Source organism: Plodia interpunctella, chromosome 15 (assembly GCF_027563975.2).
Source record: "Plodia interpunctella isolate USDA-ARS_2022_Savannah chromosome 15, ilPloInte3.2, whole genome shotgun sequence".
Classification (NCBI taxonomy): domain Eukaryota; kingdom Metazoa; phylum Arthropoda; class Insecta; order Lepidoptera; family Pyralidae; genus Plodia; species Plodia interpunctella.
Window position 1 is genome coordinate 721,840 of NC_071308.1, and position 14,317 is coordinate 736,156.

The 14,317-nt window shown below is 33.3% G+C and overlaps 1 protein-coding gene and 1 long non-coding RNA gene across 5 annotated transcripts in view; one reads left to right on the plus strand and one right to left on the minus strand.

The window, feature by feature from the left end:
* Positions 1-162: 162 nt before the first annotated feature.
* Positions 163-7,963, minus strand: LOC128675798 (uncharacterized). Its single transcript, XR_008405331.2, has 4 exons — positions 7,525-7,963; positions 2,064-2,214; positions 1,489-1,701; positions 163-875 (listed from the first exon to the last, which is right to left on the minus strand). It is a non-coding gene; the product is annotated as an uncharacterized LOC128675798 (long non-coding RNA).
* LOC128675796 (uncharacterized protein) overlaps positions 2,624-14,317 on the plus strand; it is a 34,113-nt gene continuing 22,419 nt past the window's right edge. Inside the window, exons 1-2 of one of the 4 annotated variants that reach the window (XM_053755473.2) lie at positions 2,624-2,742; positions 11,813-12,374. In XM_053755473.2, coding sequence (XP_053611448.1) covers positions 11,829-12,374 — 546 coding nt within the window. In that variant the 5' untranslated portion in view covers positions 2,624-2,742; positions 11,813-11,828. Of the gene's footprint in view, positions 2,743-9,859; positions 10,008-10,054; positions 10,412-11,812; positions 12,375-13,272; positions 14,003-14,317 lie in introns of those variants that run through there. The other 3 variants (XM_053755475.2, XM_053755474.2, XM_053755476.1) reach the window with 3 other exon arrangements.

The following is a 14,317-nucleotide window of genomic DNA, read 5'->3' on the forward strand; positions in this document are numbered from 1 at the left end:
AGAGGATGGAGGATCGCATAAAGTGGTTGACAGCTCATTATTTTTACTGTCTATAATCACACCAATCTTGTGTAAGCGACTTTAAATATATAGTACAAGATTACATTTTTAAAATTCTCAAATTCAAATTAAAATCATTTATTCAGAATTTCTCGTCAATTTTTATATTTATAGTTATTTCTCACAAGCTACAAACTACTGGCATTTCGGAACGACCACTGCTGAGAAGAAATGCCGAAAGAAACTCATTTGAACAGTGTTGGTCCCTATCATGCCAGATCGGTCGGATCGATCTCAAATAGGTAATACTATAATGACAGTGTTCAAATAGTTGATCTGTAATGAATTAAGTATAACTAGCGTGTAGTGGTAATGAAAATAATTATATTGAACTTCCAAAATATAAATCGTAATTTTACATGTTAAAGACAATCGGCGGCAATCTTATATGTCAATATGAAAAAATATTTAAACCAAGAACACATTGTAATTTTTTCTTTTATCAGTGGCCAGTGTACAAATCATAAAACCTGAACAGACAGGATTTAATACATCAGAAGAAAAATAAATACCTATTTGGAAAAACAGGATAATTTTTTGTATTTAGGTCAGAGATTACACTGCACAATTGTTCGTTTCCTACACACGCAGGACTATTGTGAGTTTATCTGTTAGTATATCTACATTACAAATGGATACATATGTCAGTGTAGATTATCTTTTACGCGGTGGATATAAGAGTTAACATGCTGCCATTATAATTATACATAAATTACTTTGTCATCATTTCAGTATATCGTGGCCTGTTGTGTATCGTGGCCCAGTATATCGGCCTTCCCGGTGTTATGTGTTGGTTGGATGAAGCGTATTTAAAGCTATATAGGGACAAATAACACAGATTTAGTTAGGCACAATAAGTTCGGGACTCATAAGTCCCGAACTCATAACATATTATGGGATACTACTAACCTATCCACATAAAATCTACATAGGTACTATACCTATTCTATAACACGTAAGTATAGATAAACATCCAAGACCCAAGTCAAACTTAAAAAAAAATCCATCTTGGCCTGATCGGGGATCGAATCCGGGAATGTAGTAGTCATGATGGCCACGGGCTGACCTGATGGCAGCCACAAATGAAGCTATTGAGAGCCCATTTTTAGGTAGACGTGAATAGACTCGAGAAGAAGAAGGCCACAGAGTTCGTCCGAGAAGTCTCTGGTTCGAATCCTACTCTTGTCGAGTTTCACTCCTTTATTGTAGTCTTCATTATAACACCACTTGCTTCCAGGGAAAGCCTTGAAGCAAGATAAACAAAGGTTAAGAATCCCATCCTTCATACTAATCCCAGTGAAATAGTTAGTGAGACGCCGGTTGTTATCTCGATATTAACATTTCCCGTCCAGACGTTTACTCAACTCAGATCGTATATCACACTAAGTACATTACTTTATTCTATATAGTAATGCCTCTTGGCTTTACCTGCCATTGCCGTTAAGTAACTGTTTCGTTAGAGTCCGGCTTCATTGTTCAGTTGCACTACGTCGTGCTGAGCTCCATCCTCGAATCAACTGGTCGACGTACATCAATGTAAAAACTTATGGAAAACAACAAGTTCCGTGTTGAATGTTGATATTATAACATTTTAGTATTATTCCATATCCTTTTTGCTATACGTTTTGGTGAAAGATGGAGCTATAATACCAACAAAAGAATAAGAAAAGCTATAATACCAACAAAAGAATAAGCGGCAGGTAATGGTGGGTCGACATACGTCAATGTACGAATCAAATCAAGACAAATATAAGATAATGTTTTTTTTTGTCAATTCTTATGAAAAACAACAGCAACCCAGCAACGCGCTGCGCCGACGCAATGGAGTAGGTACGAACCTACACCGAAAATAAGCGAGGGGAAAACTACGGTCGGCTGCAAAAGACCAGTTTACTTCTGAACTTTATAACTAGATATAGGGAATTATGGAAAGATTGGGCCGATCCCAGATAATGGGATAAATTAGGGAATAAGGTACAATAGTACCTACGATTTGACCTTACCTAATATGAGACGTATAATCAGGCAGAGACTTTTCAGGCGACTTGTCCTTAAATAGTATAAAATATATTTAAAAACCCAGCTTCGTTAATAATACAACTTTCTGCGGTAGACCAAATAATAGCCGCTTAAATAGTATTGTTATCTTAACTCCTGCAAAAGGTCAAAGTGATAAACTTATTTAATACAATCGATAAAAATGTTAAATAACAAAATTAAATATAATAAGTATAGCGTCACAGCCTTGGATGAAACCGACGCAGAAATGAAAGAAAGATTGAGTTTTGATAAATTATCTTATTGTAATATGACAAATAAACTAACTGCTAGAAAAACCTGAAGTGATTGGTCATTTACCTCTAAAAACACTCTTAAAACACATGTGAACATATCAATACTTTGTCAGCAAGGTGCGAAACAAGCCCTTAGAATTTTAATCTATCTTCTGACCAAAAGTTCCCACTGCAACGGAGCCCTATGCTTCATCTAATCATAATCTAATGAAAGCAAGCGTTTACGTTCTGTCGACGAAGATTACGTTACTCTGTTTGATGGTACTCGAGTAAACGGATAGATAATGAGCAGTGGCTGCCGCGCTCTTACCAACGTCTCTCGCGAATCGTGGACGTGTGTGATCGATCAGTTTTTTCGTGGAATTATATCGCTGTTTGGGGAAATTCCGTATGTACTTTTATTTTTGGTTGATTTTTCCCAAATATAAATTAAGATTATGTCAATTTTTAATTCTTTTATGTCATGGTTTCAAGTATTTGAAGTTTTGTTCTTGTGTAGTTTACCTACTTGATATACCTAACTGAGAGAGATAGGGAAGGGAAGATTCCCACTGAAGGGAGCAATTAATTCTAATTTCTACAAGATTCGTTTTTCATCTCGAAAAATTTAATAAAGCTGTTCATCTTTTGAATTTTTGAAAGTAAAAGTTTTTGTGATCTGAGAAGGACACACAATTATCTTATTGCCCCATTTTTTGGACGAAAGTTGCAGCCTGGAGGTTGCATTCTCGTGGTTTTAGAGTTTTCTGTATCTGCATTTCTTTCATGGAAACTCGTACATAAGATTTTGTCACAATTTAAGTACCTTCAATTTTCAATTAGAAGAAACTAACTGTGTTCTCTAATATGAATGTTTGCAAGGGTGTTTTTTCGTGGAGCATAATCCCAGCGATATTTTTTTATTTTTTTATTATGCGTAGGTATATCGGATATATCTACGGATATTTGCTGTTACATTACATGTGTTATGTTACTTAGATTTAGGTACCTACATACAATATTTTAATATTTTTTTATCCCGTTCGAACTTCCTTTAGGTTTTGTTTTATGGACGAAGCCGTGGATCGGTACGCATGATAGTAGTTATTACATTACAAAAACAGTCTGTTAGGTAATACTTTTACGACTATCGATCAAGGAATTCCTATATATTTGCATACACATATATTACGTCTATTAGTTTATCTCGACGTAGATCTGTATTCTAGCACTCATTATTGCAAATATTCACGGTAAATACATAAATAACTATAATATCGTTACTAATTGACGACAGCTGAGCGTGGTACAAATTTCAACCAATTAAAATGCATTTTTTTTTATTATGACTCGAGCACGTTTAATTGTTCTTATACAATAACTTTTTTTATTATAGGTAGATAATATACTTATTTATGTTGTATATAAAAATAGGATGGATGATGCCAAGAAGAATATTCAAAGAATCTATTAGGTATATAGCCGCTTTCTCCAATTAATGAGACACCTGTTGTCCCCTGTGTCCTAAAACCTGCACCCAGGTTGCACTAATAATAGCCAGCGATGAGACTGTAAAAAAAGCAGGACTCTTTACAAAGAAAATTAGAATCAATCGTTAAATACGCCAAGAAGAATCGCTTTCAAATTGTAAATAGAGTAAAATTTATTTAACTTAGGATGATACATAGATACGTCACTTATTGATGTCAAAAATGTACTTAAAACTAAGTCTACCGGCGACTTCCATCTAGTAGAAGAATTATGGAGATACTCCTGTCTCTTTTCTTTAGTTTCTCGAAGGTTAGTGAAGTCCTACCAGATAGCTCGATCTCAGTATCATACAATGTCTGGCTTCTGAGTGCTGAGGGAAAGCGACAGGTCGGAATAAAATGAGAGCCATCACAAAAGCTGTAGCCAAGTTCGACTCATACTCACGACCCAGTCAAGAGTGAACTAATATGAAGAATTTTATCTAAACCATTTATTTTCTAGAACATACATGTCCTGTCCAGTTCCACTCGAGCCTTTGCCCATCAGTGGGACACTTAGACTGACTAAAACCTTTAATTTATACAACCCTTAATAATGTATTATCGACATAGGCCGGCTTTCATGACGCCTGCTTCACTACAGCACCACAGCCATATAAGTACCTACCTATTCATTATAAAGGCCTAATAATGTATTACTAATTACATAACGTTACACTAGGGAGCGTGTATTTGCGCATGCGCATATGGTTAGCATTACAATCAAGACCTCGCTAACACAATGCACCCTCTTCAATAATTCATTTGCATATTATGGTTTATAATTTATTGACTAATTCATAAACGTGGCTGTCCTTCAGGGTCAATTATATAGAATGTTTATTTAGTACTGCATTGGCGGCAATATTTGACACAAATTGTATACAAAAAACCCATGTGAAACCCTATCCACGAATGAACGATATTCAATAGTTGTAATAATAATAAAAATTTTAACCATTTTTTAATATTTACACTTGAAACATTCGAAAAGTGAGCGACAGAGACAGATATATTGTTTCATACTGTTTGACATCTGTCATAGGACTCAAGTTTTGTTTTGTCATTACTGACAAAAATCTGAGATATTTACTAAAAATAAGGAAGCCTAAGGAATATAGAAATCAACAATGCCATAACTACTTTCCTGCAGTTAATGTAATGACTACACACAACCTATTTCAGCGTCAAGGTAAAACAAATGCCAACCAATCTTTACATAAAACAGCAATTTTCAACCACATAATTGACCAAACAAAGTACGGCATAGTCAGCCATAGTGTTGATGAAAACCAGTCAAGTACGAGTCAGACTCGCGTAACGAGGTTCCGTACTATTTTGTAATCACAAACTTAGTTCTGCGGGCGTACGCCTTCTTTTGGTATGAAATTACTCGCAAATATAAGTTCGCCGTGACTTTTTTAAACGAAATTTTTGGAATTTTATTTGTTGCTAGCCCAATAGACTTCCTTCTAGTCCAATTTCATAAATCTAGAATAACGGGAAGTCTCTATAGATTTTGATTCCCTTGTGAAAACGTAAAATATTTAATTCAATTCAATTCTTTATTTGCATAAATATAAGAAGTCCCCGTCCCTCTGTATGAACGCGATAAACTAAAAAATTAACAGACGGATTTTTATAAGGTTTCCATCAATAGATAGTGTTATTTCTGAGGAAAGTTTATGTGTATAATTTCTTATAATTTTACTCTAGCATAGCCGAGACGGGCCGCAAGTTTGATATAAATTCCTCAACAGGAAATCTATCAATCAAGTCAATATATCTGTGCCTCCACGCATTTGTGAGAAAAAGGTTCTTGATAAACATGTAGACAGAAGAAACGAAGTAACGATAATGCAGATTCCGTTTTTCCTTTTGAGGTAAGGAACTCTAAAAATAAGGAAAATAAAAAGCCCTGTAATTTATCTATTTGATAAAAGGTCTATTTCCTGGAGTTATTTTGTTTGGCACGCGGTCTCATGTCGATTGCCAGAATATAGGTAGGTAGATACACGTACGTAATGTAATATGTAAGTACCTACTCATAAGTAGGTACTTACATTTCGTCTCGTAAGCTACGAATTTATAAGAAGAAATGAAAAAGAAAACAATTTCGGTAGAATTCTTACCGTCGAAAGAATCCCATTTTACTATATTAATCGCATCATGCCAGAAGGGTTATAAATGTTTTGTTACGATTCTCTCTCATCTGAGCATATTCTCGGCGTATTCCTTAGCTGTTGAGCGTCGGAGCCCAGAGTCCGCTATGTTTAGTTATAATTATTATTCTGTTTTGCTTATTTATCCGTATAACATTAAATGAAGGTCTGATTGGCAGAAAATGGTTTTTTGCATTAATCATACGCACTTATTGATAACCTTTGTTAGATTATGCATTAAAGTTGAAATAAGTAATTAATATCTGAAACAATAAATCGAAATATCTACGCCACATTTTCAGTAATATGTGTTTTATGCATATATACATGTATATGTATACAGTTATAATTTTCTACTAACATTAGTTTTTAAGTCACCTGAATATAGAATCCACAACGAAGTTATTGGGATTCGAAATTGGCTTGATTTGCTTCGAGAAAAGGATGGTACGGCCGTGCCGCTTATTGCTCGACTTGGCGGGACCCAGATTTTTCATTTATTAATGAATATGTGCCCAGTTTCTTTCCCATGAAGGTAGGCAGAGATTAGGAGTTTCCACTTGCCACGAACCGTATAAATCTCACATATTCATATTCTATTTAATCAAAACCGCAAACCTAACAAATAATTTACATAAATGTGCAGTAACGGCTCTGTTTATCTACAAACTGATCATTTCCATACTATTATTAACCTTAATGCATACATAACAAGACCTATTATGTCATTTAACTTAAACTGAAACTATAATGATTTCACTATTGTATGACTATGAGGACAATATCATGAAGTCACGAGATGTGTTTGTTTGTATCCTTTACCATTTTAAATTAACACGTCTTTATAAGCGACTTGTGAAGAATTAGCTTATAATATTGTGAGCTCTTTGTAAATTCATCTTTGGCCGCAAAAAGATAGTTTGTCAATGTCCAAACCGGTGCATATCGACTGCATAAGGTGACTGAAGATGTAACTTCACCCGCGTTTATTACGTGCGTCCGCTTCTTAGCATATTTTTGTCGATATCTCGGGTTCTAAGTAGCGTATCGCGATGAAACCTATACCAGTTTTTAAGTTAGGCCATCTGCTATACAATTGTGGAAACCACATCAAATTATATCCAGTAGTTTTTTCGTAATGCGCGAACAAACATACAGACAGATAGACAGAAAATATATTCTAAAAAAAATTGTTTTAGCTTCAATTAGTCCTATAAATACTACCCATAAATGTATGTCTTTAATGTCTCTTATGTACAAACATGCCCAATTATAGTTTTATTATATGAATAGACTAGATGTTGCCCGAGTCTTGGCTCCCGTGGGAAATTTGAGATAAAATATAGCCTATAGCAATCTTGGATAATGTACCTTTCTAATGTTATTTTTTAAATCTTTTTAATTTTTCTTCTCTTTTTAATCTTTCTTTCTAATTTTTTCAATCGGTTTGGTAGTTTCGAAGATTATCCGCCTCAAACATACAAACTCACAAACACTTACCTCTTTATAATAATAGTATAGAAGTATACCCTGCATAGATTGTAACGCACGTGTCTACGTAGGCAGTCACAAGTGTGTAGCTCTTTAGTACGCCTGGATATTTTTCCCTATCTTATTTGTTGATAATGTAGTGTACATAGGTTAGTCTCTGGGCCTCAGGAGAAGTAGCTGGCACATTGTATGCTTTTCTTTGCTTCCTCTGTTCCCAGACCTGCTTGAAAGACTTTTGAAAGACGTTAGTTGTCAACCAGTAATACAATTTAATACATTTTGTATCAACAGAAATTCTGCACAGCTCGATATCAGTACAACACGAACGATACGAACAATAAGCATTAAAAAAAAAATAAACAATCACACGCCAGAAGGAGATAGAAATGCGTTACGTAAAGCAATTAATTTTATTTTTATACCAGTGGAAACTGCGAACTTAATTAAGTAGGTAAGTAGTGTTAAATTAATCATTGAAATAATTTGGGATTCAATATAAATATATAGTCGCTTTTGCACGCGGTTTCGCCTGCGTTTCCTTCATGCGTCCGCCTATTTTATTTTTATTTTTTTAAATTTATTTATTCTTTTGAGAACTAACAGCTATATGTTTAGATTAGTAGCTTAAAATATAAATCGGCAAGCCAATTATAGGTTCCCCACTAATAAAATATATATAACTTATTATAGTCAATATATCCTGTTCTAAGTAACGTATTGCGATGTAACCTATACCAGATTTCAAGTTAGCAACAACTCTGAAAACCGTCCAGTAGATATTGCGTGATGCGCGAACAAACATATAGACAGACAGACAGAAAGACAGATAAATATTTTAATTTAAAAGTTTTGGCGTCTACTAGTCTCATAAAGATTCTCCATAATTATTTTTCATTAATAATATCCGTTGCAAGTGAAGCCCACTGCACAGCTAGTGTGATATTAAATTTTTACCATTAAAAATAAAGACTTGCATCCGACAAGTAAATTTGTAACTAGTTGAGAAGATGTTTTTGCAGGTTTTCCTCTTAATCCCGTTTGCAAACAATTATTATGTAGTTCGGAATCCAGCGTCATTTGTCGACGTTTGTTTGTAGTGACACTGGAAACACGAAAATGTTATGTTTATAAATTAATCACTGTGTAACATTTTTGAAACTTTTACAATTTGACATCTAGAATAGAGCGTTTGTAGATTCTCAATAGACACGCGAATAAGAAGAATTTATCATCAAAACAATTTAATACCTACTACTTAAAATTAAATTTAAATAAATAAATTGAAATACGTAATTTACAATCTGCGTTCACATTACTTGCTCATATAAGTTTTACCAATGCTGTGTTTAATCTAAAAATTAAAAATCAGTCAAAATAAACATATTTTTTAAATAAGTACATAGTTTATTCATAATGCACTATTAAATGGAAGTTTACAGAAGCGTTATGCGCAACGTGCTTCGTCAGAATGTGTACAGAAGTGAATCCGCCACAAGCTTCGTCAAAATGTTTACATGAAGGAATCTGCAACACGCTTCGTAAAAAGTGAATGAGACCAGTCCGTGCCGAACGCGGCCCAAAGATCCAAATAATCCAAGCTGCATTAGTAAATACTTATAAAGTACAGGTTTCCATGAGTTCTTCTTAATTTCTTTGACTTATCTACAGGTCGACTCGACGAATTATTACTTATAGCGTAATTTTTAAAGAGTGTAAGCTCACTTATAGCGCGGAGATATAGAGTGTAAGCTCACTTACTTATAGCGTAATTTTTAAAGAGTGTAAGCTCATTTACTTATAGCACAGAGATATAGAGTGTAAGCTCACTTATAGCGTAACTTCTCTAAGTGTTCACTAAACAAAACTGAACGAAATGTATGTCAAATGTTTTGCCTGTGATTGTATTTCCGAAAATCATACAATGTTGCCACATTAATTTACTTTATTTTTCAGTTATATTTTTAGACTCCTTTTTCCCCTCTCGTCTGACGTCTGACCTATCGTTTACGTAGTCTGTATTTAAAAACAGTTATTAAAAATCTCAAAGATTACCAAACCTATTGCTTTAAATTAAGTGACTTTTAAATCAGCTACTTACATTTAGTACTTCTAGCTTTACCGCGAAAGATTTATTTAATACCATTCCTTATAACGAAGAAACTAGAAATAAAATACAAGAAAATAAATATTTAATATTCAATGCATAGCGGGTTAAATTATCACCTTATTAATCCAAGGAAAATACAACTGGTTTTACCTGCTTTTCAGACTGTTTAGTTCATCATGTGACCTGGCCACACAGTTACCATCAGAAATCGTTTCCAATCAGTCTAATTATAATTATCGTGTTTTACGTTAATTTTCAACTTTACGTGAGCAATGATGCCATAGAATTTTGCTCATTTGTCCATTACATCACTCAACTATAGTTATACGAGTGTAGGCGGATAACAACACAAAAATTCAACTTGTCTTAATTCTGTTACGAACGGGTAATTATTAGTTTCCTTATTTTAATTCATCACAGAACTCTATGGCACATGCGTGGATTTTATGTATTATTGACTTAGTGACGTGAAATTTAAGCGTGAAAAACAGTGCACATAAATATAAAATAAATAATTATTTAAACGTGAAACATTAAATATAATAGTAATTTCACTTTTGAGTGTGTTTATTTTCAAATCTTAGTATACACTTATACATTAACAGTTTTATAAAGTAAAATTGTGTTAAAAAGGGGTAAAAATGAACTGTAGCTGGTGTGTGAACGAGAATGTGAATTTTTGGTGCATATTCCACCTTGACTATTTAATATATGCGATACTTCTAATTGTGTTATTGATTTTATTTCTGTATTATATGCTGGCTTAGAATGCCTTCCGGCGTTAATCAGGTAATTAATAACATACATTCGTTCGCGTTTTAATTTAAAAGTGCACGTATTTTTTCTTTAACAAGACTTAAGTTTTATTCAAGTATTCAAGTAAATTTGTTTATGTTAATTGGAAGTTTCTAAATGTCTAAGTGATTATTATTAATTAATATAAAATCAACACTTTTATTTTAAATATTTTTTGTTACTTCTTTTACAAAAGGTATATTTTGCTTTAGCTTTGTTTTTGTTGCACGAAAGTAAATACGTAAATTAAAATTAATATAATGAATCAACTTGCATGAAATTTTTTTATATATAATAAAGTTTAACTTTCAATATAAATTAAAATTTTTAGTGCAATAATACACATAACGTTTGTTAGATACACTTGTACTTTAATGAATAGGTACTTAGATACTGCGTAATTATAATGTATTTTTTTCGTTGATTAGGTATTTCATTTAGTATACTTATGTTAAAAATATTTCGATGTATGAATAAATAAAGGGCTGGATAAATAAAATAAATATATTAGGACAAATAACACAGATTGAGCTAGCCCCAAAGTAAGTTCGAGACTTGTGTTATGGGATACTAACTCAACGATATTTTATAACAAATACATCTACAAATAAACATCCAAGATCCGGGCCAATCAGAAAAAGATTATTTTTCCATCATGACCCGACCGGGGTCGAACCCGGGACCTCTCGGTTTAGTGGCAAGACCTTTACCACTGCGCCATCGAGGTCGAATGATAATAGTTAACTAAGTTATATTTCTTTAATATAGAAATACTAATATGAAAGACTTTAATCAAACAAAACTATATTATTAACATTTATATTTATTTCAGTCGAAGGTAAGTTTTAGACATTAAAAATACATTATAAACGGATACAATAAAATGGCTATAAAGAATATTAATTGGCACATTATTATTAAGTGGCACTTATTACATTCATTATTATGGATTTTGTTATCATAATTTGATTATTCCTATGTAATATAATATATCTTACAGTAAGTAGATAATCTGTATCAAATCTCGGCCTTGGTTATATGACGCACTACATCTTATATACACAAGAGAGCAAATGGTGAATATGTACAGTCGACATCACATCAACCTGCCCAAATTGTTGCTGATTCGCCGCTCAAAGATCCACGCTGGATTGACATACAAAGATACTTGTCATAAAGTTCGTTTTACAACTAATCTAGCCCTATAGTGTCATAACTTCTTTAAATTGTGTAAATAAAATACGATCTTATCTGTAAATTGTGTTATAAAACAAATGTTGAAAATAGAAGAAGTCTTTACCGATGATTCATCATGTGACCATGATCACAAACACGAATATTTTGAAGATGATCATCTTTTTTTAATTACTCAACCTATATTACTTCTCATTTCAGGTAGCTATGAAATATAATGGAAGGCGGGCGTCCCAGAAACAATAAACCTTTTAACGACGTGGCAAGAGGACTAAATTCGCCTGAAATTAAAGCTAATGAAGACATTCCATTCGTGGACGATTTTGTTGAACTCGAACCCGTTAAAGCTGAAGAACCTATTCGACCACAGAGGTTTAGAGATGTCGAGAGAGGTGATACAAATGACTGCAAGCCAAAAAGAGACGGGGTGATTCATGCAAAAGACTTAGGATCAGTGCATTCTTCCCCAAATAGTGACACAATCGTTGTCAACACCCCTGAAGGCACTCTTTACGTGACATTAGACCCGTATTCGAGCAAGCCTACTAGTCCAAGTACTCAATCTACGGATGTGTCTGATGCTACTCCTAGTACATCGAAGACGTTCGGTGTGAATGAGACAAATGTGCTGATAGACAAGGAGAGAGAAGACACGGAGGCAAGAAGAACGAATTTGCGACGTAACTCAATATCGATGCCCACGCTGAACAACCTTGAAGCTGAGGTTCTGAGACAACAGTACATGAACAATCCACAAGATGGGGTAAGATATATATTTTTCATACTGTTTACATAATAGAGAACAACTTTAACTTTGCAAGAAGTTGAAAAGTAAGAATTGTTCTCAATTTGTGCGGAGGGAGGTTGATGTTGATGTTAAATAAACCAATAGTGTGTCTCGAAACTCGAAATCGAGTGACAATAATAAATTAGAAATTTAGAAACATAAATAGATTTCGTCCGTTGAAAACGTAGAATATCAAAAATTTTATCGTTTAGCTTATCATATATTACTTCAGTACAGTCTACCCTATTAATCTATATTACACAGATTGTAATAGTTATAAATTACTACTACTTTCTTATTCTAATATAATTCATGTATCTAAAAAGAGCAATACCTAGTTTCGGAACTCATGATTTCCTATAATTACATTTACGTTGAAGATTCAAGAAATAACAATTTAAAACATCTGATAGCTATTGTAACTAAGTAATTTTTCTAGAGATTTTTCTAGTTATAGTTTATGACAGTAAAATAAAATAAAACTTTGTCCCCGGAGTCTAATCTATTTTTATGATAGTAAACAAATAGTTATTAATGATCAAATAGTGATTCGTACCAACAATGATACAATGGTTATTGACACTACAAGGATCGTTGGAGGAATTCATATAAGAGTTATCTTTATAGTTCGGCATATCTCATATGAAACAACCAAATATGGCGGTACCGCGTTTTGATAACCACCAAATATGGTTTTATTGGCGACATGTTTATAAACGCATTAAAATTTAATCCTGTTATCCTAGTAAGACTTTGCCAAATTAAAAGATAAAATTGACAGTCCTATCGATACGTCATAAGTATTTTATCAAAACATGTGATAGTTGTTTGATAAAAGTGTCGGAAAGAAAATTTACTCAGTTGACTTTATGCTCAAATTTATTATTCATGTGCAGTGAAACATATATTTAAAAAATATATAAATGAATTATCCTAGTGAAAGTGTTGAATATGTGTTAGGTTTTGAGATTTAATCTGTCCTTGATTACAATGATAAACGAGCGTTATCGCATTAAGATTCCAAACAGAAGGCTCATTATCAATATTTGAGGATTTAGTTAAGATTTGCATTTCACGTGATGCTGTAAGTAAAGAATTATAAACTATGTAAAGTGATCCAAAATCCAGATCAATAGAAACTAAAAGACACGTTAAATTAGAAAAATAAACTTAAATTAAACAGCAAAATGAGAGTTCGTAAGAAACCAGATTTGAAGGTACACATACCATCTTACCCACACGATTATGTTGAAATGCCGCTAGAAACTCGTCGATTAATTTTAGAAGCAAATCGAACTTCTAATAACATACAATTTATTGACGACGAAAATGACGCAGGGCCGTCAACAGCCAGCCCTTCTATTGGTTGGAAGCCTTCGTACCGACCTGAAACTCCAGAAGTCACAATAAGAGAACCAGAAGACGTGAAAGTGAGTAATAAAAGTGAATTAGGTGAAAAAACCGAGGTTAATGTGACTATAACTGAAGACAGTGATATAGAATTCAGAAAGCATCCGATGAGGAAACGGTCCATCACTGTCCCAGATGGCTTGAAAGATTTTGAGGCTATCAGAAATATGTACATCAATGCCAGAGTTAACAGAGTAAGTAAACTTTTACCAAGACTACAATGAGTAAGGGGTTGATTAGTTATTTTTTAATTCAAGAATGACTTATGTAAATACCTACGAGAAATTTTTGGGAAGTGTCAGTATCTAATTTACTCGGCCCGACAACTTTTGACAGATTGTTTTGGCGCCAATAAATCAGGAGAGACGACTCCACCTAACGTAGGAAATGACAAAGACAAAGAAGAAGTCAGTAGGTACCTAATTTCTTTTACACAGATATAATAAATCGGTAAGACAACAGTTGTAAACTTCTGTAGGACATTATAATCTTACTTTACTAAAGTTGCT